The sequence below is a fragment of the Oncorhynchus tshawytscha genome, linkage group LG19, assembly GCF_018296145.1.
Source record: "Oncorhynchus tshawytscha isolate Ot180627B linkage group LG19, Otsh_v2.0, whole genome shotgun sequence".
In the NCBI taxonomy this organism is placed as follows: Eukaryota; Metazoa; Chordata; class Actinopteri; order Salmoniformes; family Salmonidae; genus Oncorhynchus; species Oncorhynchus tshawytscha.
In genome coordinates, this window is record NC_056447.1 from 39,648,595 (window position 1) to 39,674,922 (window position 26,328).

Genomic DNA, 26,328 nt, shown 5'->3' on the forward strand with positions numbered 1-26,328 from the left:
TTAAAGTAGAGTTGTAGAGTAGTAGGACACCTCTCCCTCTGGTTTCTAGAAATGTCCATAAGAGCTTTAATATCCCTGTAAAGTCCCAGGTGTCAAAAGGCTTCCCTTATCTATAGTTAATCATGCAGTAGGCAGCTAGCGAGGCTCTCTGAACTGTGTGGAAGACTAATCAGTCAGATACCGAATGGTGATTAGCTTCAGGGCTGCTTCCAAGTCAGGCGCTCTGAAATTATAGGCCTCAGAGGAGAGGGACAGATTTGGAAAGGCTTGGAAGGGTTTGAGGGGTTTGCTCGGCTACAAGGTTACCCTGTGCCCTATAGCATTCACTGTGTAGCATAAATGCAGTACTTCAGGAAAAACTGTCTCAACAGAAGCATTCACAAAATAGTTCACAGTATATTAATTATGATACAGTGCCAAGCCCCAAGTAAAGGTATGATGGTGGAACAAGCCAATATAATGAAAATGTTACAGTTCATAAACATAAGAGTATATTGTGCAAGTATCATCCTATTACTGTGTTATGGTCTACTGACATACTGTATCCTGGCAGATTTGATTAATTAAAGAGAATCCTCTGTCACGCTGCACACATATTAAACACAGGGATGATGTAGTTTAGCAGCAGTACACCCAATAAAAGGATGTAGAGGATCTGAATCCTTCATTCCCTCTGCATTGGGAGGTCTCTAATGGGTGTTTGGGGCTTTAGCCTCCAGGCCGCTTTGCAGCCGCAGCCCACCCTCGACCCAGGCGTCTATACAGCAGAGGTGGGGCTGGGTGGTGCTGGGTGTGGAGGAGGGCACCAGTCAGCCAGTCCCGCCAGCCACGCAGCAAGGCAAGACCTTTATCTGGAGCAGGAATGCAGAAAATTTGGAAACAATTGGGGAGTGAGAGCCAGGGCTTTCAGAGCCCCGAGGTGACAAAGGGTTTTCACCCGGGGAGAAGAGGTTGGCTGTGGGGAGCAAGATAGCACCTCTGATTACTGAGGCAATGGGTCCTGAGAAGAAAAGAAAAAGGGCTGCTAACCTGTTTACCATTTCAGAGCAGACAGGCCGATTACACAACACAGACGTCCGGCGACAGAGGAATGCTGAGTGCCAGGAATGGATGGAGCAGGATGTTTGGAGAGATAGATGGAGGAGAGGAGGAGACGGAATTATTGGTGGCTCTTAATGGTTTTGGCGTGTTGATAAAAAGACCTGAGATGTGAATATAACCATGGGAGATGTAAAGGGAGTCTGTATGTGGCTTAGGTTGTCTTCTATTGGCCAGTTTTCATGCCTTTCTATTGGCTGTGCCTGTGTCCTTTATCAATCCACATCCCGGTCTTGTTTTGTTGACCTAAAGATGCCTCCCTCCCTCTTCACCCATTGACTGTTTTTATTTTAAGTTAATTCTCTCTCCCAACGTACCTCAGACAAAACAATTCCACTCCCACAAGCTAGCGGTCATACACTGTTAAACCCTACAAGCGTTTTATATCAGTAGAGTATAACAGGTACATTGTATAACATCGAGATATGTAGGCTTTGTACTCTGTATAAGCCCAGGGCAGATGTAGGCCTAAGATGGAGTGCTTTGTCTTCTGTGTGTGCTGTGCTATGTGCTACAATATATTGACGCTGCCGAAGTAAATAGAATATTCAAACACTATTTAAAGGAAAAATTAATTATACCCCACATACAAGTGCTAATGAATAGAGCTGCATTAAACTATTAGGGCTGCATATACAGACACAAACACACACACACACACACACACACACACACACACACACACGTTCATGTGCACACATACACACACACAGACACACAGACCCATCTCTGACTCGGGGCATATTATGCCTGCCAACTCCATTCTGCACCAGCAATACAAAGCAGCTCCTTTCACAGCAGCCCTGAATGGGCCTCAATGTGAATTTAATTAAAATCGGAGCTGATTTGGATAATGCCAAACACATCAGCACAGGGACCAGGAGGGGAGAGGCAACATATCTTTACTACACATCCAAAGTCTTCCCAGCCAACTGGGAACATTCCCAGAACATTAACTAAGATTCCCATTTTTATCTAACATTAGGATGATAACATCCCAAAAACACAAGAAAATTCCACAATGTTCCTACAACCCAAAGAAACATTCTGGGAACCTTTAAAAAAAATACACAATGTGTTCTGGGAGCATTCTTGTAACAATATTCTTTGCACCCTAAAAGAAACATTGTAGAATCATCCGCACATATATTTTGTGATTCCCCCCCAATGTTCCCACCAGACTGTTCCCACAACCTAATGAAACATTCTGGTAACATTTAAAGTACAGATTAAATGTGTTCTAGGAATATTCTTGCATCATCAGGCGAATGTTTTATACAAACATTCACGACTGGACAGTTTTTGTATTATGAGAGCATTTGCAGAACTCACAGAGTTCACAGAACCAATATTGGTTTGCTGAGTTATCTGCACTCTGTTGATGTGTACTGCTGACAAGGCCAGATAGTTCAGCTGGTTTTGTTTAACTAGCCTATTGTAACACTGTGTAATGATTGTCTTCCTCTTCTGATGAGGAATAAGAAGGATCTGACCAAAATGCAGCGTGGTACGTGTCCATGATAACTTTAATAACTCAGAACACGAGAAAATACCAAAAGAACAAAGCGCAGGAAAGAAATGAAAATCAAAACAGTCCAAACACAGAAACAGAAAACAGAGACATAAAAAAGGCACTAAGGTCATGACTTGACACACTGGCCAGTTGTTCTGCTTGTACCTGCAATCCATTGGCTGTTTTGTGTTTTTACAAGGATTTCTTAACTTTTATTACACTTTCAATTATTTCCCCTTGTTCCCCCATGCCTTCATCATCTCTGGAAGTAAAACAATGAGAGATACAAAAACAACACCTCTTTTATTTAGGTAGCATTCTTTGTCTACATTAAAGTGTACCTTGCATAATTGACATGCAAGGTTGTTAGGTGACAGATGATCCCATAGAGATACAATAGAAATACAATATAATATAAATAGTGTTGTATTTAATTCTGTGACTGACCTCTTCTCCCCGTTTGCTCTTTTTCTCTCCCCTCAGCAGGCCTGGCCCAATGGCACCCAGCAGATCCTCCTCCCCCCCGCCTGGCAGCAGCTCACCCACACCTCAGTCCAGCACGCCACCGTCATCCCTGACTCCATGACGGCCTCCCAGCCCCTGGCTAACTGGAGGTAAGGAACATGCTCTCTTCCTTATGTAACCAGAGTCTTATAAGCACTACCATAACAAATCAAATCCTATAGGACCAGAGAAGACATTAAAGATTAGACTTGGTCAAACGTACCAAATTTGTACAGTGTAAGCCTGTAATATCTAGTTATATGTGAAGCAAAATGACAAAGGTGATTCGGTTTCATTGTAGCCTGCAAACCAATTTGATATGCTCCGTTTCACCATGATTAACAGAGTGTATCACTTAACATTCCAGGCTAGTTTCATTGTCTAATTGTGTATAAAGGCCTGGTTAACATGGGGAGGTTTGGATGTATACCAAGTTCAGAAAGGACCAGCACAGCAGTGTCCTGATTGACAGAAGAGCATTGCCTTGTGACAGGCACTCAGAGGGCTGCCATGAATCAGAGTCTAGAAGTGAACAGCGGGGTTTTTATAAGAGCACATTTACTTTAGAGGGATGAGATGTATGTAAGGACATCATTCCAGGCACGGCGTGTCACAATGATGATATGTAAGCTGGATGCAGGTATATGAGTGTGTGTGTGTCTGCATGCAGGTTAATTTCGCAGTGTCCGTCTAAGGACAGGGTGGTTCTCTCTCCCTCTCTCTCTCTCTCTCTCTCTCTCTCTCTCTCTCTCTCTCTCTCTTCTCTCTCTCATCCCCACAAAGATGATTGGGAAAGTGTCGCACTTCCTCTGCAGAACTATCCCTCTACAGCTGCTGGTGTCAGCTGCATTCGCTCCCGCTCTCTTTATTCCTCTCGCTCTCTTTTCTCCCCTCTGTCTCATGCGGTGACTGCTGCCACCCACCCAACTCTAGTCCCATATGTGAAGCAGTATGTACTCATGTGCAGTTATAGATATGTAGTTAGACATGAAAATGGGGCACGGTCAGATATAATAATATAAAATACAGGTTCAGTGTAGTGATGGGACATTCTGTTGTGTTCCAGGAATTCTCACCCACACGGCAGCCATTACAATCCCATCATGCAACAGCCGGCACTGCTGGCTGGCCACGTCACCCTCCCATCCAACCACAACCAGCCTCTCAATGTGGGCGTGGCCCATGTGATGAGGCAACCGTCAACCAATAACAACAACTCCTCTTCCAAAAAGAACAAGCAGCATCAGATGACTGCCAGGTAAGCATAACTAGAACCTCAAACACAACTAGGACCTCCTAAACAACTAGGACCTCCTGCACAACTAGGATCTCCTAAACAACTAGGATCTCCTACACAACTAGGACCTCCTACACAACTAGGACCTCCTAAACAACTAGGATCTCCTAAACAACTAGGACCTCCTAAACAACTAGGACCTCCTACACAACTAGGATCTCCTAAACAACTAGGACCCCCTAAACAACTAGGACATCCTACACAACTAGGACTTCCTACACAACTAGGACCTCCTACACAACTAGGACCTCCTAAACAACTAGAATCTCCTAAACAACTAGGACCTCCTACACAACTAGGACCTCCTACACAACTAGGACGTCCTACACAACTAGGATCTCCAAAACAACTAGGACCTCCTAAACAACTAGGACCTCCTACATAACTAGGACCTCCTAAACAACTAGGACCTCCTACACAACTAGGATCTCCTAAACAACTAGGATCTCCTACACAACTAGGACCTCCTAAACAACTAGGACCCCTAAACAACTAGGATGTCCTACACAACTAGGACCTCCTAAACAACCAGGACCTCCTACACAACTAGGACCTCCTAAACAACTAGGATCTCCTGAACAACTAGGATCTCCTACACAACTAGGACCTCCTAAACAACTAGGACCTCCTAAACAACTAGGACCTCCTATACAACTAGGACCTCCTACACAACTAGGACCTCCTAAACAACCAGGACCTCCTACACAACTAGGGCCTCCTAAACAACCAGGACCACCTACACAACTAAGACCTCCTACACAACCATGACCTCCTAAACAACTAGGACCTCCTACACAACTAGGATCTCCTAAACAACTAGGATCTCCTACACAACTAGGACCTCCTAAACAACTAGGACCTCCTAAACAACTAGGACCTCCTATACAACTAGTACCTCCTAAACAACCAGGACCACCGACACAACTAAGACCTCCTACACAACCAGGACCTCCTAAACAACTAGGATCTCGCACACAACTAGGACCTCCTACACAACTAGGACTTCCTAAACAACCAGGACCACCGACACAACTAAGACCTCCTACACAACTAGGACATCCTAAAACAACCAGGACCTCCTACACAACTAGGACCACCTACACAACTAGGATCTCCTAAACAACCAGGACCACCTACACAACTAAGACCTCCTACACAACCAGGACATCCTAAAACAACCAGGACCTCCTACACAACTAGGACCTCCAAAACAACCAGGACCTCCTAAACAACTAGGACCTCCTAAACATCTAGGATCTCCTACACAACTAGGATCAACTAGGATCTCTTTAGATCTGAACATCACCTACAGTCCCCCTGTCTTTCCTGATTCACTATGACATTTTTTTTTCAACCGGCGCTGGAGGCTTTCAACCTTCAACCAATCAGAACACAATAGCCAGCTCCAAGTTGAAAGTGAAACAAAAATAAATTAAAATAATCTGTCAGCTTTTACCTGGGCAGTGTCTGTCTTCGGTATTGTTACTCTGTATGTACTAGTAAGTGCCACCTAGTATTAGGTTGTACTAGTAGGTGCCACCTAGTATTAGGTTGTAGTAGTAGGTGCCACTTAGTATTAGGTTGTAGTAGTAGGTGCCACCTAGTATTAGGTTGTACTAGTAGGTGCCACCTAGTATTAGGTTGTACTGGTAGGTGCCACCTAGTATTAGGTTGTAGTAGTAGGTGCCACCTACTATTAGGTTGTAGTGGTAGGTGCCACCTAATATTAGGTTGTTGTAGTAGGTGCCACCTAGTATTAGGTTTTACTAGTAGATGCCACCTAGTATTAGGTTGTACTAGTAGGTGCCACCTAGTATTAGGTTTTACTAGTAGGTGCCACCTAGTATTAGGTTTTACGAGTAGGTGCCACCTAGTATTAGGTTGTAGTGGTAGGTGCCACCTAGTATTAGGTTGTAGTGGTAGGTGCCACCTAGTATTAGGTTGTAGTAGTAGGTGCCATCTAATTTTAGGTTGTAGTGGTAGCTGCCACCTAGTATTAGGTTGTAGTCGTAGGTGCCACCTAGTATTAGGTTGTTGTAGTAGGTGCTACCTACTATTAGGTTGTAGTAGTAGGTGCCACCTAGTATTAGGTTTCACTAGTAGGTGCCACCTAGTATTAGCTTGTAATAGTAGGTGCCACCTAGTATTAGGTTTTACTAGTAGGTGCCACCTAGTATTAGGTTGTAGTGGTAGGTGCCACCTAGTATTAGGTTGTAGTGGTAGGTGCCACCTAGTATTAGGTTGTATTAGTAGGTGCCATCTAATTTTAGGTTGTAGTGGTAGGTGCCACCTAGTATTAGGTTGTACTGGTAGGTGCCACCTAGTATTAGGTTGTAGTAGTAGGTGCCACCTACTATTAGGTTGTAGTGGTAGGTGCCACCTAGTATTAGGTTGTTACTAGTAGGTGCCACCTAGTATTAGGTTTTACTAGTAGATGCCACCTAGTATTAGGTTTTACTAGTAGGTGCCACCTAGTATTAGGTTTTACTAGTAGGTGCCACCTAGTATTAGGTTTAGTGGTAGGTGCCACCTAGTATTAGGTTGTAGTGGTAGGTGCCACCTAGTATTAGGTTGTAGTGGTAGGTGCCACCTAGTATTAGGTTGTAGTAGTAGGTGCCATCTAATTTTAGGTTGTAGTGGTAGCTGCCACCTAGTATTAGGTTGTAGTAGTAGGTGCCACCTAGTATTAGGTTGTTGTAGTAGGTGCTACCCACCTATTAGGTTTTACTAGTAGGTGCCACCTAGTATTAGGTTTCACTGGTAGGTGCCACCTAGTATTAGGTTGTAGTGGTAGGTGCCACCTAGTATTAGGTTTTAGTGGTAGGTGCCATCTAATTTTAGGTTGTAGTGGTAGGTGCCACCTAGTGTTAGGTTGTAGTGGTAGGTGCCACCTAGTAGGTTGTAATAGTAGTTGCCACCTAGGTTGTAGTGGTAGGTGCCATCTAATTTTAGGTTGTAGTGGTAGCTGCCACCTAGTGTTAGGTTGTAGTAGTAGGTGCCACCTAGTAATAGGTTGTATTAGTAGGTGCCACCTAGTAGTTATTAGTAGGTGCCAGGTTGTAGTGGTAGGTGCCATCTAATATTAGGTTGTAGTAGTAGGTGCCACCTAGTATTAGGTTGTAGTAGTAGGTGCCACCTAGTATTAGGTTGTAGTAGTAGGTGCCACCTAGTATTAGGTTGTAGTAGTAGGTGCCACCTAGTAATAGGTTGTAGTAGTAGGTGCCACCTAGTATTAGGTTGTAGTGGTAGGTCCCACCTAGTATTAGGTTGTAGTAGTAGGTGCCACCTACTATTAGGTTGTAGTAGTAGGTGCCACCTAGTATTAGGTTGTAGTAGTAGGTGCCACCTAGTATTAGGTTGTAGTAGTAGGTGCCACCTAGTAATAGGTTGTAGTAGTAGGTGCCACCTAGTATTAGGTTGTAGTGGTAGGTGCCACCTAGTATTAGGTTGTAGTAGTAGGTGCCACCTACTATTAGGTTGTAGTAGTAGGTGCCACCTAGTATTAGGTTGTAGTGGTAGCTGCCACCTAGTATTAGGTTGTAGCGGTAGGTGCCATCTAGTATTAGGTTGTAGTGGAAGGTGCCACCTAGTATTAGGTTGTACTGGTAGGTGCCACCTAGTATTAGGTTGTAGCTGTGGGTGCCACCTAGTATTAGGTTGTAGCGGTGGGTGCCACCTAGTATTAGGTTGTAGCGGTAGGTGCCACCTAGTATTAGGTAGTAGTAGTAGGTGCCACTTAGTATTAGGTTGTAGCGGTGGGTGCCACCTAGTATTAGGTTGTAGCGGTAGGTGCCACCTAGTTTTAGGTTGTAGTGGTAGGTGCCACCTAGTATTAGGTTGTACTGGTAGGTGCCACCTAGTATTAGGTTGTAGCTGTGGGTGCCACCTAGTATTAGGTTGTAGCGGTGGGTGCCACCTAGTATTAGGTTGTAGCGGTAGGTGCCACCTAGTATTAGGTTGTAGTAGTAGGTGCCACTTAGTATTAGGTTGTAGCGGTGGGTGCCACCTAGTATTAGGTTGTAGCGGTAGGTGCCACCTAGTATTAGGTTGTAGTAGTAGGTGCCACTTAGTATTAGGTTGTAGTAGTAGGTGCCACCTAGTATTAGGTTGTAGTAGTATGTGCCACCTCATCCCCCTCTCATCTCTCTCCCATCAGGAACGTGTCTGCGTACGAGGTGTCCTCCTCCCAGGCGGTACAATCACCACAGCGCTCCAAGCGGCTGAAGGAGAACACCCCTCCACGTTGTGCTGTGCTTCAGAACAACGGCCCTTCCTCCAGCTCCAGCTGCGGACCCCCCCTGGGCTGTGGAGGGTGGGGACGGGGCGAGGCAGAGCAGGCCTCTAGCACCACCAGGGATCACCATCAGCACCACAACGGGCAGCGTCAGACCATCATCATCCCTGATACGCCCAGCCCTGCCGTCAGCATCATCACCATCAGCAGTGACACGGACGAGGAGGATGATCACAAGAATAGCAACACCAACCATACTAGGTACAGGTCAGTCATTTTGGGCCAGACATGACACGCAGGCAGGGATCTGGGAGCCAGGGTTAAATACATGACAGGAGGCCATGTTTAGTGCATGTTTTGTTTCATTACTGAAAGAGTGGACGTGATTGGCATAAGGGAATTTTTTTGTGGATTGATCTGAATTCACAATTTATTATGGATTCGACACCAACATTGGACAGAAGGTTAGTAGGCTGACCATTACTATATGTACCATTACCAAAAAGTGATCCTCCTCCTCGCAGCTCATTCAGGCAGAGGAAGAACGTCATCAGCTGTGTCACAGTACACGACTCCCCCGACTCTGACTCATCCAGTAACAACAGTCCCTATGCAGTAGAGTCCAGGCAGCCCAACAACAACGGCTACCATGACTCCAAGACCACCCTGCTGGACAACTACAGCAACGGAAACAACCTTCGCTCCATCATCATCCCCCCTCTGAAGAGCCAGTCCAGCGAGGTGCTGAGCGAGTGTGAGCGCCTGATGCCAGGTACCTACACAGATATCTACACAGGTACCTACACAGATATCTACACAGGTACCTACAGAGACCCACACAACCACACAGACAGGGAGGGATGGTTGATAGTCTTTCTTCTAGAGTATAGGAAATACTATTATTGTTGTTTGAAAAAAAAATGTTACAAATGTATCCATTATTATCGTTGTTGGTACTACAAATGAACCTTCGCTAAGCCCTGCCCCATTGGTTACTGTTGCTACCTCGGTTCTACGTTTTTTTTCTTTGTTTTTATACTGTACTCATATGTCACATTTTCTTGACCTGGATTGACCTTTTGACCTTGTTCCCTTTACTCTGCAGATGCAATGAATCATCAGAATTCGGCATACAAGTTCAAAACCTCCAACGGTGCGGGCATTGTGTCTGGCAACAACCACCTGTCAGGGGGCGTGGCTTACCGACAGCAGCGCTCGGGGCCAAACCCCTTCCAGCAGCAGCAGCCTCTCAATCTCAGCCAGGTATGGAGAGAGAGCCAAGTAAGGAACCATCTAAATTATTTATATCATTATCAATCAATCACATTTTTACATCAGCAGATGTCACAAATTGCTGTACAGAAACCCAGCCTAAAACCCCAAACCGCAAGCCATGCAAATGTAGAAGCACAGTGGCTAGGAAAAACTCACTAGAAAGGCAGGAACCTAGGAAGAAACCTAGAGAGGAACCAGGCTCTGATGGGTGGCCAGTCCTTATCTGGCTGTGCCATGTGGAGATTGTAAGAGTAAATGGCCATTAAGGTCAGATTGTTCTTCAAGATGTTCAAAGGTTCATACATGGCCAGCAGGGTCAAATAATAATTGCAGTGTTTGTTGAGGGTGCAACAGGTCAGTACTTCAGGAGTAAATGTCAGTTGCCTTTCCATAGCTGAGCATTTAGAGATCGAGATATTAAGTGCGGTAGAGAGAGAGTCAAAACCAGCAGGTCCGGTACAAGGTAGCATGTCCGTTGAACACGTCAGGGTTCCATAGCCACAGGCAGAACAGTTGAAACTGGAGCAGCGGAATGACTAGGTGGACTGGGGACAGCCAGGAGTAATCAGGCCAGGTAGTCCTGAGGCATGGTCCTAGGGATCAGGTCCTCCAGGATGGGAGGGAGAGAGAGAGAATTAGAGGGAGCATACTTAAATTCACACTGGATACCAAATAAGACAGGAGAATTACACCAGATATAACAGACTGACCCTAGCCCCCCAGCACATAGACTATTGCAGAATAGATTAACTGTGTGGAAAGTGAGATTGTCATTTGGATTGCACTGACTCCATCCTCGTATCTCTTCTCGCTCCTAACCAGGCCCAGCATCACATGGTAACTGAGCGGAACGGAGGCCACCGGCACCAGCAGGCTTACATCACCCCAACCATCGCAGCCCAGGCCCCCTACTCCTTCCAGCACCACAACAGCCCCTCTCACACTGCCAACGTCCACACCCACCTGTCTGCCACCCACCTGGCTGCCACCCACCTGCCCGGCCAGCCCCACCTCTACACCTACACTGCCACGCCCGCAGCACTGGGGTCCACGGGCACTGTGGCCCACCTGGTGGCAACCCCGGGCTCTGCCCGCCACACGGTCCAGCACACCACATACCACACACCGGGCATTGTTCACCAGGTACCCGTCAGCATGGGGCACCACGTGCTGCCCTCACCCACCCTGCACCACAGCCAGTACCAGGCTCAGTTTGCTCACCAGACGTACATCAGCGCCTCGCCTGCTTCCACTGTCTACACTGGATACCCACTGAGCCCCACCAAGGTGAACCAGTACCCTTACCTCTAGAGCCAAGCCAACACACTGGAGACCCAGACCCCCAGATCCAGATCCCAGCAATGCTGCTGCTGCTCACTCCATGTCCTCCCTCCCCATCACCACTCCACAGACAGAGAGATAGAGAGAGAGACATGCAATCTTCATAAAACTGTCACGTTTACTTGAAGACATAATGACAGAGAGGAAAAAGGTAAATAAATAGACAGAAAGGAGAGGTGGAATTTCTATTATTACTTTTCTTTTCCCAAAAAAATCTCCAAAAGGGCCAGTTTTGCTTTGTTTTCTCTCTTAGGTATATTTCTACTTTCAAATGAGAGTAATTTCTCATTATCTTACAGCAAGGTCTTCATAACGGGCCTTTGGGAGAGGTGGAGGCTTTTTGTTTGTTTTTGTTTTCCCGTCTTGAATTGGAAAGGGACTGTTTTAACAAGGGGTCCCTCTCTGGATGTTGGAATTCCCATCATAAGAATTCCCAAGAATTCCCGTGAGGATTTGGGAATGAAGGTGAAATACGGAAACCTGCTGCTCTTCAAAGAATACAACAAATAATGATGGCCTTGAACTGTCTTAAACATTTCCAAATCATTCAATGTGTGGGGGAGAGAGAACGAAGCATCCCTCCACATCCCTCACCCATCCTTCTCCAACAGACAACTGGAGTCAGGAGTCTTCTGGAAATATAATCAACAAAAGACACAAAAAAAGAAGGTATTTTCCCTTTGTTTTTTAGTTCTCACCTTTTTGAGAAGACTTATGTTTTAGCTATAGGAGTTGTAGCTGAGCCCTGTTTTTAGAATGTAGCAGTCTGCACCCAGATTCTTTTATGAATAACTTTTTCTGATACCAATAGAATTGATTTGTTCCTCTTCTTTCATTGTGATTGCACAAAGTGGTTATAATAACATAGGCATGTACAACGTGATTGTCTGTGTGTGCGTGTGCTACTGTCAGCCATGTGTGTGTAGTCCACCTCTTGCACCTTTGTGCTATAATACTTGGAATCCTCCGCAGTCTTAGGTTTGACCATTGTTCCCTCGTAGTGCCTTACAGATATAACCACACAGTTTACGTCGCTGGAACCTTGAGAACCAACAGACTAGCTGGAACTGGTTCCTTTCTTTGACGTCTTATTGTCGGGGCAGATTTGATTTCTCTTCCAGGTGTAGGCTTAGCCCCTAGCTCTGTGTCCTATCCTTATGACAGTATACTACAGCCATAAGAGGTTAGAGTTCATATTTAACTGACCTGTGGCTTTTTTTGTAAAGTGTACATGAGTTTAACTTGCCTGGGGTACTGAACCAAAGTCGTTAGATCAATCCTCTTTACATTGTGTGCTGGATATACATTTTAATTTGTGTACAGTATAACTGTAAGTCACCGTGGCGCACATACATACAATGGCTTTAGTTTGAGATGTGTTACTTTTATATCACACAAGGGAGTCTGTGCCCAGGAATAATAGAACAGAGAAGTATCAGCACAAGGATCCAATTAGGGGTAATGGAAAAAGCAAAAATACAAGAAAGTGACTGTCAAAAACATTTATGTGGTGAGTTCATTTGACACATCAATAGTCCAGAGTTCGAGAAAAAATAGGAATCTGAGGTTAAACGCTAAGCCAGTAGAAAGGCCTGATGGGAAGTGGTGGTTGCTATGGCGGCAATTTTCAGAAGGCCACCGAGAGAGAGCCTGGTTGTTTGCAGTAGGGAAGCAGAGTATTGAGGACTGTTGAGAGGGGTTGCTCGGTAGGAGTAAGACCTGGGTTCAAATACTATTTGAAATCTTTTAAATAATTCTAACGTTTGCTTTAGAATGCCTGCAGGGCCAGATGGGCGGCATTTGCAGTTTTTCAACTATTGCATTGCGCCAGGCAAACTCAATCAAGCCCAGCTAAAGTATTTGAAATAGTATTTCAACCCAGGTCTGGCAAGAGTGAGTGAGTGAGTGAGTGAGTGAGTGAGTGAGTGAGTGAGTGAGTGAGTGAGTGAGTGAGTGAGTGAGTGAGTGAGTGAGTGAGTGAGTGAGTGAGTGAGTGCGTGCGTGAGTGAGTGACTAGTAGAAAGCATTTGGTTGGTCTGGGTAGGAACTGAGGATGGCAGAGTGGTAGTGTGGCATTCCTCATGTAAATGGGACTAAAAGAATAGCATGTTGGCATGGAGCAGGTTGGTAGTAACAGTGACGGTGGGCAGGAGTTACAGGAGCACTGCATGAATGCACACCTAACTCTGATACAAGTTGTTGTATTGTTGTAGTGGTTTTGTATAGATAAATGGAAGTTATTTAGTCATTTCTGCCCTGAGGGTTGTGTAGCACCTCTCCACATAGAGAGAGATGTGAACGGAACAGAAATGCTACTGCGTACACCTGGAAGGGCTTACTATGAAATGGTCTTCATTTGTTGACACTGTATCCATTTTGTCTTCGGAATCATGTGTTCACAGATAGCATACCACCAGAAAGGGATACCTAATAGTAAGAGAACTGATTGGGCTATTGCTTCTATGTGTTTGCTGCTTAATTTAATATCAGTTGTATTTCTCGTAGCCAATGATATATGATTACTATGTTTGTTGTAGTGTCCTCATGAAGTAGGCACATCATAAATACTTGTGGTTTTAGTGAGAGCCTTCCCCCTTATCCCTTCATGTCATGCCATAGTACTTGCATTTTAAGTGATTATTTTATTTCTACGTTATTATTGAACTTTTTAATTGTATGTAGGTACAGTATAAACTGTATTGTGTTATTTTACAGATTGTTGCAATAATTATTGTGGATGTTTTTATCAGTGATTTGTTATTAGGCTCATTTCTAAGTTGATTTGTAACTGGGAGTTGCTGTACAGCGATGTTATGTATTCATAAGGAGGGGTGTATGCCTGTGTAAAGTGTTCAGGCACCGTTGACAATAATAAAGTTATAAAGTAGACAATAATCCATTTGGGCCCTTATGGGTAGGTAGCTTAGACTTGAGTGTGTCAGACCAAGGTTTGCTCCCTAAACTAAACCTAAAACAACAACATTTTGGTACTTCACCAATAGGCCACCACACTCCCTCTAGCTGGCTCCACCATGCAAGCCTTGGGTTCCAGGCAGTCAAAGATGTGATGCGTAGCATGTATAGGTTGCTGGTTACATCATTTTCTTTCTGTTCTGTGGTGTATCTTTGTTGGTACTTTTTTGTTGATTTCCATAAGGCCTGTGGGCCTAAGAACACAGATACGGGAGCTGCTTTTCCACATGAGTGGTTGGCCCCTCCATAAAGAGGCAGACTACTGAAACATTCCACCATAGGGAGAATCTGGCATCCATACTGCACACCCTACAGTCTCCATAGCTCTCTGATCTGATGATCTGATGACATTTTTGGACCTTTCTTTCTTTCTTTCTTCCCACCAAAGAAATTCAACATGTTGACGATGTACAGTACAAACACAAATAATCCCCATGTGGTCTGGCAATAACTTCTGGTCCAAACAAGTACCTTTACAGCACATTGAGTGTGCTTTGAGGGCTATTGATGGGTTTTAAGCAAATGTTAGTGTGTGAAGTGTACAGATACTACAGTAGAACGCCAGTATGGGCACAACACACACATACATGAATGATTCAAGTTGCCATAATATCTTAAGCTATTTGACTGCCAATTGCAGTCCACCATTCTCAAACATCTATGATTTGAAGAAAATATGTTTTAGATCTGTCACTCGTTACCCCTAAATGTTCCATTACCCCTAATGTTCGTTACCCCTAATGTTCGTTACCCCCTAAATGTTCCATTACCCCTAATGTTCGTTACCCCTAAATGTTCCATTACCCCTAATGTTCGTTACCCCTAAATGTTCCATTACCCCCTAATGTTCGTTACCCCTAAATGTTCCATTACCCCTAATGTTCGTTACCCCTAAATGTTCCATTACCCCTAATGTTCGTTACCCCTAAATGTTCCATTACCCCTAAATGTTCCATTACCCCCTAATGTTCCATTACCCCCTAATGTTCGTTACCCCCTAAATCTTCCAATGTTGAATCTCAAACTTCTCTCTGAATTGTTTTACATGTAAGTTATATTTTAGCTTTATTAATGTTGTAAGCAGATTCGTTTGTAAAAAACAAAAACATGTTATAAGTTAGTGCGCCATGGAATGACCTATAGAGTGAAATAAAAAACAAAAAATACCTTTAAAATAATGGTCACTAGCACAAAATGAATATAATATGTGACCTGCTTCATCTGAAATGTTTATATATTTCTGCTTGAGTGATCATTCGTTTAAGTAAAGATTTGAGTTCTACATTGGCGCTTGCAACGCCAGGGTTGTGGGTTAGATTCCCGGGGCCACGCATACGTAAAAATGTAAGTCGCTTTGGATACAAGTGTCTGCTAAATGGCATATATTATTATTACAAAAAAATGTGTTGCCGTGCAAGATGCAATAAGTCTGATTCCAGCTAAAACAACTTGACTCAACATAAACTCACAGAAAAATGAAAAATGTTTCTTCCAATATGGGGTTTTCAAATATTATTTATTTGATTTTATTAAAACATTTTCAAGTATAATCTATATTTAGCAATATTCGAGAAGCCCTTTTGACCCTACACTCAATTTTGTTTCAATGGACTTGCTATATTTGGAATGAAATAACATTTTAATGTGTAAAATATTTGAGCGTCGTACCACGTTGTTTAACGTGTTATGTGTTTTATGGGAAATATGATTCAGAATGTGAGCATCAACGTAGATCCTTACAATTACCAAAATGTGGTATTCTTGTGCTAATGAAGTTTGTTTACTTTGAACATCATCTCTCCCGTGCTACAGTAGCCATTTCAATGTTAGAATAATGCCTTCCAAATAACTAAACCATACCCTTTAAGGTGTGGTTTGAATTAAAGAGAGCTGTGTAAAGCGGTCTTTTGGTGAAGCCTGGTATTTTTACAACTTTGTTGTTCTTGAAATACTTGCGCTACACAAGAAGTGTTCAGCTTCCAACTTTTCCCAGAGTGTGATTGCGAGTGCTCTTTCTGGATCCTTGTATGAAATATTGTGAAACATTCCTGAAGGAATGGCACACATTGCCAGTTAGTCTTCTCAGGTCAAACCCCTCTGAAGTGACTTGAATCATTTTACCACCTTACCAGAATAGAATAATCACACAACCTCTCCTCCCCTTCATGAGAGCTTTGCAAAGTACACTCTCCCAAAGAAGCAGGGAGGTAGGAAAAGTACTTGTTTTACGATTATTTATTTTATATGCATCACTGAAACTCTGTAACCCAGTAATAACACATTTTAAAGCCCTTCTGTATGACTATTGATGTGTCTGTGTTTGTATGTTTGTCAAGGGAATCACCCCCTGCTTTAGGTTTTTTCTTTGGGGATTCAGGCCGCAGCGGTCAAGGGTTTGATGCCCCCATTAATGGAATACGTCAAATGTTGTCATTTGGACAGTTTTTTCAAACATGTACTTAAGAACCAACATGTCATATTTTCTACCCTCTTGCTAAAGACATGCTAGAAGTCTCATTTTCCTATTATGCACACATTTTGAAACAATTTGGTTTAGAAAATGTATTGTTTAGCTATTTCTTGCCAGCTCAAACCACAAATGAGCATTGTACTAATGTCCTTGAGCGGATGGGTTATTGCCTAATGAATTCCCATTGATAAATCCCAATAAAACCTTGTTTCTCCATAGATGACAGAGGGACAAGGGATATAACAGTAAACTGCTGTAACTGTCATACTGTACTGTAGTCATTTTGCAGTAATATTGATTTTGATTTTGTACTTGAACAACTGCATTCACAATGAAACAATGATATTTTTGTACAAAGTATCAAACCCTAAGTTAGCATCAAACCCTGTCCTTGTTGTGTGTCCATTGCTGTATGTTTTTTCAATGGTGTTGAAATCTCATTGTTGTTCAGGCTATTATGTGCTGCAGTATTTCCTAGTATACTTCTTTGTTAATTTTCTCTCTCATTTACATTTATTGGGGATTTTTTTAAAGTGCGTTTGTTGTCTCCTTAATATCTGTTGATATAGCTTTATATGTACCATATTCCTTAGAATAATATTATTGAGTATGTTGTGAGAATGGATATTTTACTGGCTTTATAGAATGTTTAAAGAAATATAATAATGAGAATAAGAAGAATGATTAATTGAACTCCTAACAAGTTGAGTACTTGGCTACTAAGCGCTTGTGTTACCATTAAGATGTTGTGTGCTTCTCTTAATCATTTTCGTTGTAGAAAAATTGAGTGAATTTAAAATAGGCTTCAAAAAACAAATTATAGCATTGTACATTTACAGGAGGATTTTAATTGACAACTTGGTCATAGAAGAAAATACTGATTTGAATTGCCCTCTTTACTAACTGTAGGGTGAAGGGGCTGGCATTGTGGTGAACTATGTTCTAGCTTGTTATTCACTGTTACTTTTGATCATTTCTTCGGTCTCCGAGGTGAATCGAGTTATTCATGAGAATTTGTATGCTCACATATGCATATTGTATATGTGTAGAAATGTAATCACACTTTGTCTTGGATTTACATTAAACTGTTAAGTCACGGCACCAGTCTCCCGTCTCATACAATAGTCATTATTTATATCTGCTGTGTTTGTGTTGGGGAGGGTTTGTGGTTGTGGTGTGTACACTTTATCAACATGGCAAATTGCTTGATGGTTTTTACAGACATAATGATGCACCTGACATAACATGAAGGACACCTCACTGAAGGAGCTAGTTGATGCATGATGTTTCACTGCAACTCGAGTCAAATACATTTATTCTAAATGAAGGAATCACCAATTTCTCTCAAGTATTTAATTTGTTGATATCTATATTTTGCTTTGACTAGTTCAGTGAGTGCAATCAACTTTACACTAGAAACCCTATAACCCCAGCCTAGAAAATGTATAACTCTAGCTGTAGATTACTTTAGTAACACTGAGGTACAGTAGCCAGACTAAGCACAGTTCCAAATCCATCCTAGGTGTAAATGTTCTACTGACCATTTTATGCCACTAGATGGCGATGATTAACCATATTTTCTTGCTGTGAACCTTAAATCAGTTATTTACCCTAATTTTCATAGTTAAATCAAAGTGTTCACCAGTCTTGTCTCTATTTCATGACATCGTTTATTGTTTATAAGTGGCCTGACTATTGCTTTTGCTAACACATATTTGAAGTAGGGAAAAACGTTTATTGTATACATTCCCTGACAATGCTTTCAGGAAAATAAACGTTTAACATTTTCTGTATAATACAGTTAATCAATTACCATTCAGTCTGTCTGTCAGCCCATGTAATAGCTCAAGGGATTGGGTGCATCGCACGAACGGTGTTGCGGTGAAACCACAGACGCGGCCAGAGATGGACAACCTAACTCCTCCTGTTTGAAGGACTGCACTGCAGCCAATGATCGTGGGACGTTAGATAATAAATATCTAATCAGGGCTCGGGGAGGAGTTATTGCAATCCTCAGGACGAGTGGCCAGTGCGAGAGCGAAAGATGCCCCAAAAAAACGGAAAGGACAATGATATTAGGTAGCGAACTATTTCAAGTGATATTTAGCTAGTCCGGTTCATTTGATTGTTTTTGTGGATATGAAAACGTCCAGACAAAGGGAAACAGAGAATGTGAAGCTCCGTTTTGGTAAGATGATGTGCTCTACTATTGTATGTGATTGGGACACTGCAAATGCATAGGATAGATGGGGCACAGGATTCCCGTTATCTCTGAACTCCGAGCGCAAGATAGCTAGCTAACTTTAAAACTTGTCTATGGCTTGTTTGTTGTTGTATGTTGACTTGAGCTTGTTTATGAAAATAAAAAAAGTATTACCTGTTTTATTTAGTTATAAGATACTATGATATTCATGGAGAAAACGGGTTGGGAAGGAGGACAAGGAGACAACTCATGACGAGTCAGTCAACCAGGCAGCAGAGCAGGCTAGCTAGCTAGTAGTGTCAGGATCATTTTTACACATTGAGCCCCTTTAGGTACAGTAGTAGGCTCGCTACTAATAGGTAGCTAATGAAATCATGGTGTATAAATAGCTAGCTCGCTAGTTAGTAAATAAGAATAACATTTGTATTTACTAGTGTTGCCGCTCAGACACACCCGCACACGTTTTCACATTTGCTATGTTACATTGTAATTCTGTTTTTAGCACATGCGGTGAATTCCCCCACACTTAGCTAATAGCTAATCCCTGATTTGCGCTTGCATCACCTTTGCCTACTGGCATGTCAGAGCAGATAGGTGTCTTCATCATGAGTAGCACGTTTCCCTCAATGCTCTACTGATTTGGAGAAAGGCAATGCATGTCCTCATATGAAAGCTTAACCCAGGAGAGAACAAAGGACACCCAGGGTTGACCTAACTAGGCTGCCGGCATCCAGCCTAGCACACTGTTATGTCAGGGTCCTTATAATGGAGTGGTTTTCAGATAAACAGAAAGATTTTTAGCCTAAAGTGTGTTGTCTTTCTCTTTTGTGTGTTCATCTTTTTTTGACTGCATGTTTTTCCCAAATTGTTTGCTTTATGTGCTCCTATTGATAGACAGACAGCTGTCGATGCTCTCACAATGCATGGAATATTTTTTGACATCATTGTTTTGGTTTGCACACAGCTTAATCAACCCCTCTTACCGAAAGCTGATATATGATATGGAAGAAGGGGTACATTGAGGGAGATCACACAAGCAATACCTGCATTCTCCAGCTCGTGGTATCTACTGGGATGCATCATAAGTGGATAAAATGCCATGACTTCCATGCAATGGAGGGTTTACGCTTCTCTATGGGTTCATTGGGGATTTCCAAGACCGTTCTGCCCATTCAAGGCTTCGGTGCAGCGGTTCTAGGGCTGATGCTGTTGGTGACAATGATCACAGCAGGTTCACCTGCAGCAGGTAAGCAGACACCTCTCTCACAGACATGATCCACTAATTTGTTCAGTGCAGTATGCTGACATCAACTCTATACAGTCATTGTGTAACAACCACGGATCAATAAGGGTTTTGAAGTTCATATGACAAAGACAAGTTAGTATTGACTAATAGGTAGCCCTTCTACTGTGTGTTATCACACACATAGCATGTTACTTTCCAGTCCTATGTAGTCTTAAAGCCAGCAAAATGACATAGCACCAGAGATATTGAGATGAGCGAGATGCAACACTTCGCTCCCACAGTCACACACAGTATTTGCGCATGTGCACTAGGACCAAAACGCTTTAACACTCTTAGTTGTTGTGGAAATGTACCTACTATGCTGTTTACTTCATACATCTACATCATATCGCTTAATTTACCTTTAATGTTTGATAACTTCCCTGACTCATAACAGGTGGCAAATCAACAGGTGGTGAAGGCTATGGAATGCTATTTGAAATGTCAGTGTAATAACCCTCTGTGTAATAGCCTTTAAATAATTGGGCTCCTGAGTGGCGCAGCGGTCTCAGGCACTGCATTTCAGTGCAAGAGGTGTCATCACTACAGTACCTGGTTCAAATCCAGGCTGTATCACATCTGGCTGTGATTGGGAGTCTCATAGGGTGGCGCACAATTGGCCCATTGTCGTCCGGGTATGGCCGGAGTAGGCCGTCAATGTAAATAAGAATTAGTTCTTAACTGACTTGCCTAGTTAAATAAAAATACATAAATAACATTTGCCATATTAACAACAGCCTACTGGTCGCGTACACATATATTGCAGGTGTTATCGCAGGTGCTGTGAAATACTTATGTTTCTAGCTCCAACAGTGCAGAAATACCGAACAATCCACAAACTCAAAAAATTCAAATAAAGAAATTAATAAATATCAGAATGACCAATGTCAGTTTCCGGAATATGAATATACAGTGCCTTTGGAAAGTATTCAGATACCTTGACTATTTCCACGTTTTCTAAAATTGATTAAATAAAAACAAATCCTCAATCTACACACAATACCCCATAATGATGAAGCGAAAACAGGTTTATAAACATTATTGCAAATTTCTTAAAAATAAAAACAGAAATTCCTTATTTACATAAGTATTCAGCCCCTTTGCTATGAGACTCGAAATTGAGCTCAGGTGCATCCTGTTTCCATTGATCATTCTTGAGATGTTTCTACAACTTGATTGGAGTCCACCTGTGGTAAATTCAATTGATTGAACATGATTTGGAAAGGCACACACCTATCTACAGTTGAAGTCAGAAGTTTACATACACTTGGAGTCATTAAAACTCTTTTTTTCAACCACTCCACAAATTTCTTGTTAACAAACTATAGTTTTGGCGAGTCGGTTAGGAGATCTACTTTGTGTATGACACAAGTCATTTTTCCAACAATTGTTTACAGATGTATTATTTCACTGTATCACAATTCCAGTGGGTCAGAAGTTTACATACACTAAGTTGACTGTGCCTTTAAAACAGCTTGGGAAATTCCAGAAAAGGATGTCAGGGCTTTAGCAGCTTCTGATAGGCTAATTGACATAATTTGAGTCAATCTGAGGTATACCTGTGGATGTATTTCAAGGCCTACCTACCAACTCAGTGCCTCTTTGCTTGCCATCATGGGAAAATCAAAAGACATCAGCTAAGACCTCAGAAAAATAATTGCAGACCTCCACAAGTCTGGTTCATTCTTGGGAGCAATTTCCAAACACCTAAAGGTACCACATTCATCTGTAAAAACAATAGTATGCAAGTATAACACCATGGGACCACAGTGTTCTGTCTCCTAGAGATGAACGTACTTTGGTGCAAAAAGTGCAAATCAATCCCAGAACAGCAGCAAAGGACCTTGTGAAGATGCTGGATGTAACAGGTACAAAAGTATCTATATCCACAGTAAAACAAGTCCTATATTGACATAACCTGAAAGGCTTCTCAGCAAGGAAGAAGCCACTGCTCCAAAACCGCCATAAAAAAAGCCAGACTACGGTTTGCAACTGCACATGGGGATAAAGATGGCACTTTTTGGAGAAATATCCTCTGGTCTGATGAAACAAAAATAGAACTGTTTGGCCATAATGACCATTGTTATGATTGGAGGAAAAGGGGGAGGCTTGCAAGCCGAAGAAGGAGGGACTGGTGCACTTCACAAAATAGATGGCATCTATATCTAAGTTAAAGCTTGGTCGCAAATGGGTCTTCCAAATGGACAATGACCTCAAGCATACTTCCAAAGTTGTGGCAAAATGGCTTAAGGACAACAAAGTCAAGGTATTAGAGTGGCCATCACAAAGCCCTGACCTCAATCCTATAGAGAATGTGTGTGCAGAACGTGTGTGAGCAAGGAGGCCTACAAACCTGACTTCGTTACACCAGCTCTGTCAGGAGGAATGGGACAAAATTCACCTAACTCATTGTGATAAGCTTGTGGATGGCTACCTGAAACATATTACCCAAGTTAAACAATTTAAAGGCAATGCTACCAAATACTAATTGAGTGTATAATTCTGACCCCCTGGAATGTGATGAAAGAAATAAAAGCTGAAATAAATAATTATCTCTACTATTATTCTGACATTTCACATTCTTAAAATAAAGTTGTGATCCTAACTGACCTAAAACAGGGATTTTTACTAGGATTAAATGTCAGGAATTGTGAAAAACTGAATTTAAATGTATTTGGCTAAGGTGTATGTAAACCCCCAACCTCAACTGTATATAAGGTCCCACAGTTGACAGTGCATGTCAGAGCACAAACCAAGCCATGAGGTCGAAGGAATTGGCCGTCAACCTCAGAGACAGGATTATGTCGAGGCACAGATCTGGGGAAGGGTACCAAAACATTTCTGCAGCATTGAAGGTCCCCAAGAACACAGTGGCCTCCATCATTCTTAAATGGAAAATGTTTGGAACCACCAAGACTCTTCCTAGAGCTGTCCTGCCTGGCCAAACTGAGCAATCGGGGGAGAAGTGCCTTGGTCAGGGAGTTGACCAAGAGCCTGATGGTCACTGACAGAGCTCTAGAGTTCCTCTGTGGAGATGGGAGAACCTCCCAGAACGACAACCATCTCTGCAGCAGTCCACCAATCAGGGCTTTATGGTAGAGTAGCCAGACTGAAGCCACTCCTCAGTAAAAGGCACATGACAGCCCACTTGGAGTTTGGCAAAAGGCACCTAAAGATTCTCAGACCATGATAACAAGATTCTCTGATCTGATGAAACCAAGATTGAACTCTTTGGCCTGAATGCCAAGTGTCACGTCTGGAGGAAACCTGGCACTATCCCCATGGTGAAGCATGGTGGTGGCAGCATCATGCTGTGGGGTCGTTTTTCAGCGGCAGGGACTGGGAGACTAGTCACGATCAAGGATGAACGGAGCAACGAACAGAAAGATCCTTGATGAAAACCTGCTTCAGAGCGCTCAGGACCTCAGACTAGGGCGAAGGTTCACCTTCCAACAGCACAATGACCCCTAAGCACACAGCCAAGACAACGCAGGAGTCTGAATGTCCTTGACTGGCCCAGCCAGAGCTTGGACTTGAACCCGATCGAACATCTCTAAAGAGACCTGAAAATAGCTGTGCAGCAACGCTCCTCGTCCAACCTGACAGAGCTTGATAGGATTTGCAGAGAATGATGGGAGAATCTCCACAAATACAGGTGTGCCAAGCTTGTTGCGTCAGACCCAAGAAGAATCTATACTGTAATCGCTGCCAAAGGTGCTTCAACAAAGTACTGAGTAAAGGGTCTGAATACTTATGTAAATGTCATATTCCAGTTTTATTTTTAATAAATTAGCAAAAATGTCTAATCCTGTTTTTGCTTTGTCATTATGGGGTATTGTGTGTAGATTTGGTGAGGGGAGAAAAACAATTTAATCCATTTGAGAATAAAGCTACAAGGTAACAAAATGTGGAAAAAGTCAAGGGGTCTGAATACTTTCTTAAGTCACTGTATATGATGGTGTGTATTGACAATATGGACACAGTGGACAGTACCGGTATATGAATAGAAAGGTTGTGCTCAGCAGTAGTTATATAGGATAAGCCCTGACTAGAATACAGTATAAATGAAGTGGGTACAACTATATAAACATTATATACAGTGGGGAGAACAAGTATTTGATACGCTGCCGATTTTGCAGGTTTTCCTACTTACAAAGCATGTAGAGGTCTGTAATTTTTATCATAGGTACAATTCAACTGTGAGAGACGGAATCTAAAAAGAATCCAGAAAATTACATTGTATGATGTTTAAGTAATTCATTTGCATTTTATTGCATGACATAATTGTTTGATACATCAGAAAAGCAGAACTTAATATTTGGTACAGAAACCTTTGTTTGCAATTACAGAGATCATACGTTTCCTGTAGTTCTTGACCAGGTTTGCACACACTGCAGCGGGGATTTTGGCCCACTCCTCCATACAGACCTTCTCCAGATGCTTCAGGTTTCGGGGCTGTCGCTGGGCAATACGGACTTTCAGCTCCCTCCAAAGATGTTCTATTGGGTTCAGGTCTGGAGACTGGCTAGGCCACTCCAGGACCTTAAGATGCTTTTTACGGAGCCACTCCTTAGTTGCCCTGGCTGTGTGTTTCGGGTCGTTGTCATGCTGGAAGACTCAGCCACGAACCATCTTCAATGCTCTTACTGAGGGAAGGAGGTTGTTGGCCAAGATCTCATGATACATGGCCCCATCCATCCTCCCCTCAATACGGTGCAGTCGTCCTGTCCCCTTTGCAGAAAAGCATCCCCAAAGAATGATTTTTCCACCTCCATGCTTCACGGTTGGGATGGTGTTCTTGGGGTTGTGCTAATCCTTCTTCTGACTCCAAACACGGCGAGTGGAGTTTAGACCAAAAAGTTATATTTTTGTCTCATCAGACCACATGACCTTCTCCCATTCCTCCTCTGGATCATCCAGATGGTCATTGGCAAACTTCAGACGGACCTGGACATGCGCTGGCTTGAACAGGGGGACCTTGCGTGTGCTGCAGGATTTTAAACCATGACGGCGTAGTGTGTTACTAATGGTTTTCTTTGAGACTGTGGTCCCAGCTCTCTTCAGGTCATTGACCAGGTCCTGCCGTGTAGTTCTGGGCTGATCCCTCACCTTCCTCATGATCATTGATGCCCCACGAGGTGAGATCTTACATGGAGCCCCAGACTGAAGGTGATTGACCGTCATCTTGAACTACTTGCATTTTCTAATAATTGTTGTTACCTTCTCACCAAGCTGCTTGCCTATTGTCCTGTAGCCCATCCCAGCCTTGTGCAGGTCTACAATTTTATCCATGATGTCCTTACACCCTCTCTGGTCTTGGCCATTGTGGAGAGGTTGGAGTCTGTTTGATTGAGTGTGTGGACAGGTGTTCAAACAGGTGCAGTTAATACAGGTAATGAGTGGAGAACAGGAGGGATTCTTAAAGAAAAACTAACAGGTCTGTGAGAGCCGGAATTCTTACTGGTTGGTAGGTGATCAAATACTTACGTCATGTAATAAAATGCAAATTAATTACTTAAACATCATACAATGTGATTTTCTGGATTTTTGTTTTAGATTCCGTCTCTCACAGTTGAAGTGTACCTATGATAAAATGACAGACCTCTGCATGCTTTGTAAGTAGGAAAACCTGCAAAATCGGCAGTGTATCAAATACTTGTTCTCCCCACTGTATATATTTTTTTTATTTAAGCAGGTAGGCTTCTCATTTGCAACTGCGACCTGGCCAAGATAAAGCAAAGCAGTTCGACACATACAACAACACAAAGTTACACATGGAATAAACACACATACAGTTAATAATACATTAGAAAAAGTCTATATACAGTATGTGCAGATGAGGTAGGATAAGAGAGGTAAGGCAATAAATAGGCCATGGTGGCAAAGTAATTACAATATAGCAATTAAACACTGGAATGGTAAATGTGCAGAATATATGTGTATATATAATATACATATATATATATATATATATATATATGAATGTGCAAGTAGAGATACTGGGGTGAAAAGGAGTAAGATAAATAAATACTGTATGGGGATGAGGTAGTTGGATGGGCTATTTACAGATGGGCTATGTACAGGTGCAGTGATCTGTGAGCTGCTCTGATAGCTGGCGCTTAAAGCTAGTGAGGG

General features: G+C 42.7%; 2 protein-coding genes across 11 annotated transcripts in view; both read left to right on the forward strand.

Annotated features, from left to right (window-relative positions):
• LOC112218752 (homeodomain-interacting protein kinase 2-like) overlaps positions 1–17,812 on the forward strand; it is a 115,781-nt gene extending 97,969 nt beyond the window's left edge. For 3 of the 10 annotated variants that reach the window (XM_042301649.1, XM_042301657.1, XM_042301653.1), the window contains exons 10-15: positions 3,095–3,225; positions 4,182–4,373; positions 8,569–8,913; positions 9,171–9,442; positions 9,752–9,927; positions 10,744–17,812. In XM_042301649.1, the coding sequence (XP_042157583.1) occupies positions 3,095–3,225; positions 4,182–4,373; positions 8,569–8,913; positions 9,171–9,442; positions 9,752–9,927; positions 10,744–11,232 (1,605 nt within the window). In that variant the 3' untranslated portion in view covers positions 11,233–17,812. The remainder of the gene's footprint in view (positions 1–3,094; positions 3,226–4,181; positions 4,374–8,568; positions 8,914–9,170; positions 9,443–9,751; positions 9,928–10,743) is intronic. The other 7 variants (XM_042301656.1, XM_024379837.2, XM_042301650.1 and 4 more) reach the window with 5 other exon arrangements.
• An 881-nt stretch (positions 17,813–18,693) lies between these two features.
• LOC112219002 (UPF0606 protein KIAA1549) overlaps positions 18,694–26,328 on the forward strand; it is an 80,872-nt gene continuing 73,237 nt past the window's right edge. Inside the window, exons 1-2 of the mRNA XM_042301659.1 lie at positions 18,694–18,893; positions 19,873–20,154. Coding sequence (XP_042157593.1) covers positions 19,905–20,154 — 250 coding nt within the window. The 5' untranslated portion in view covers positions 18,694–18,893; positions 19,873–19,904. The remainder of the gene's footprint in view (positions 18,894–19,872; positions 20,155–26,328) is intronic.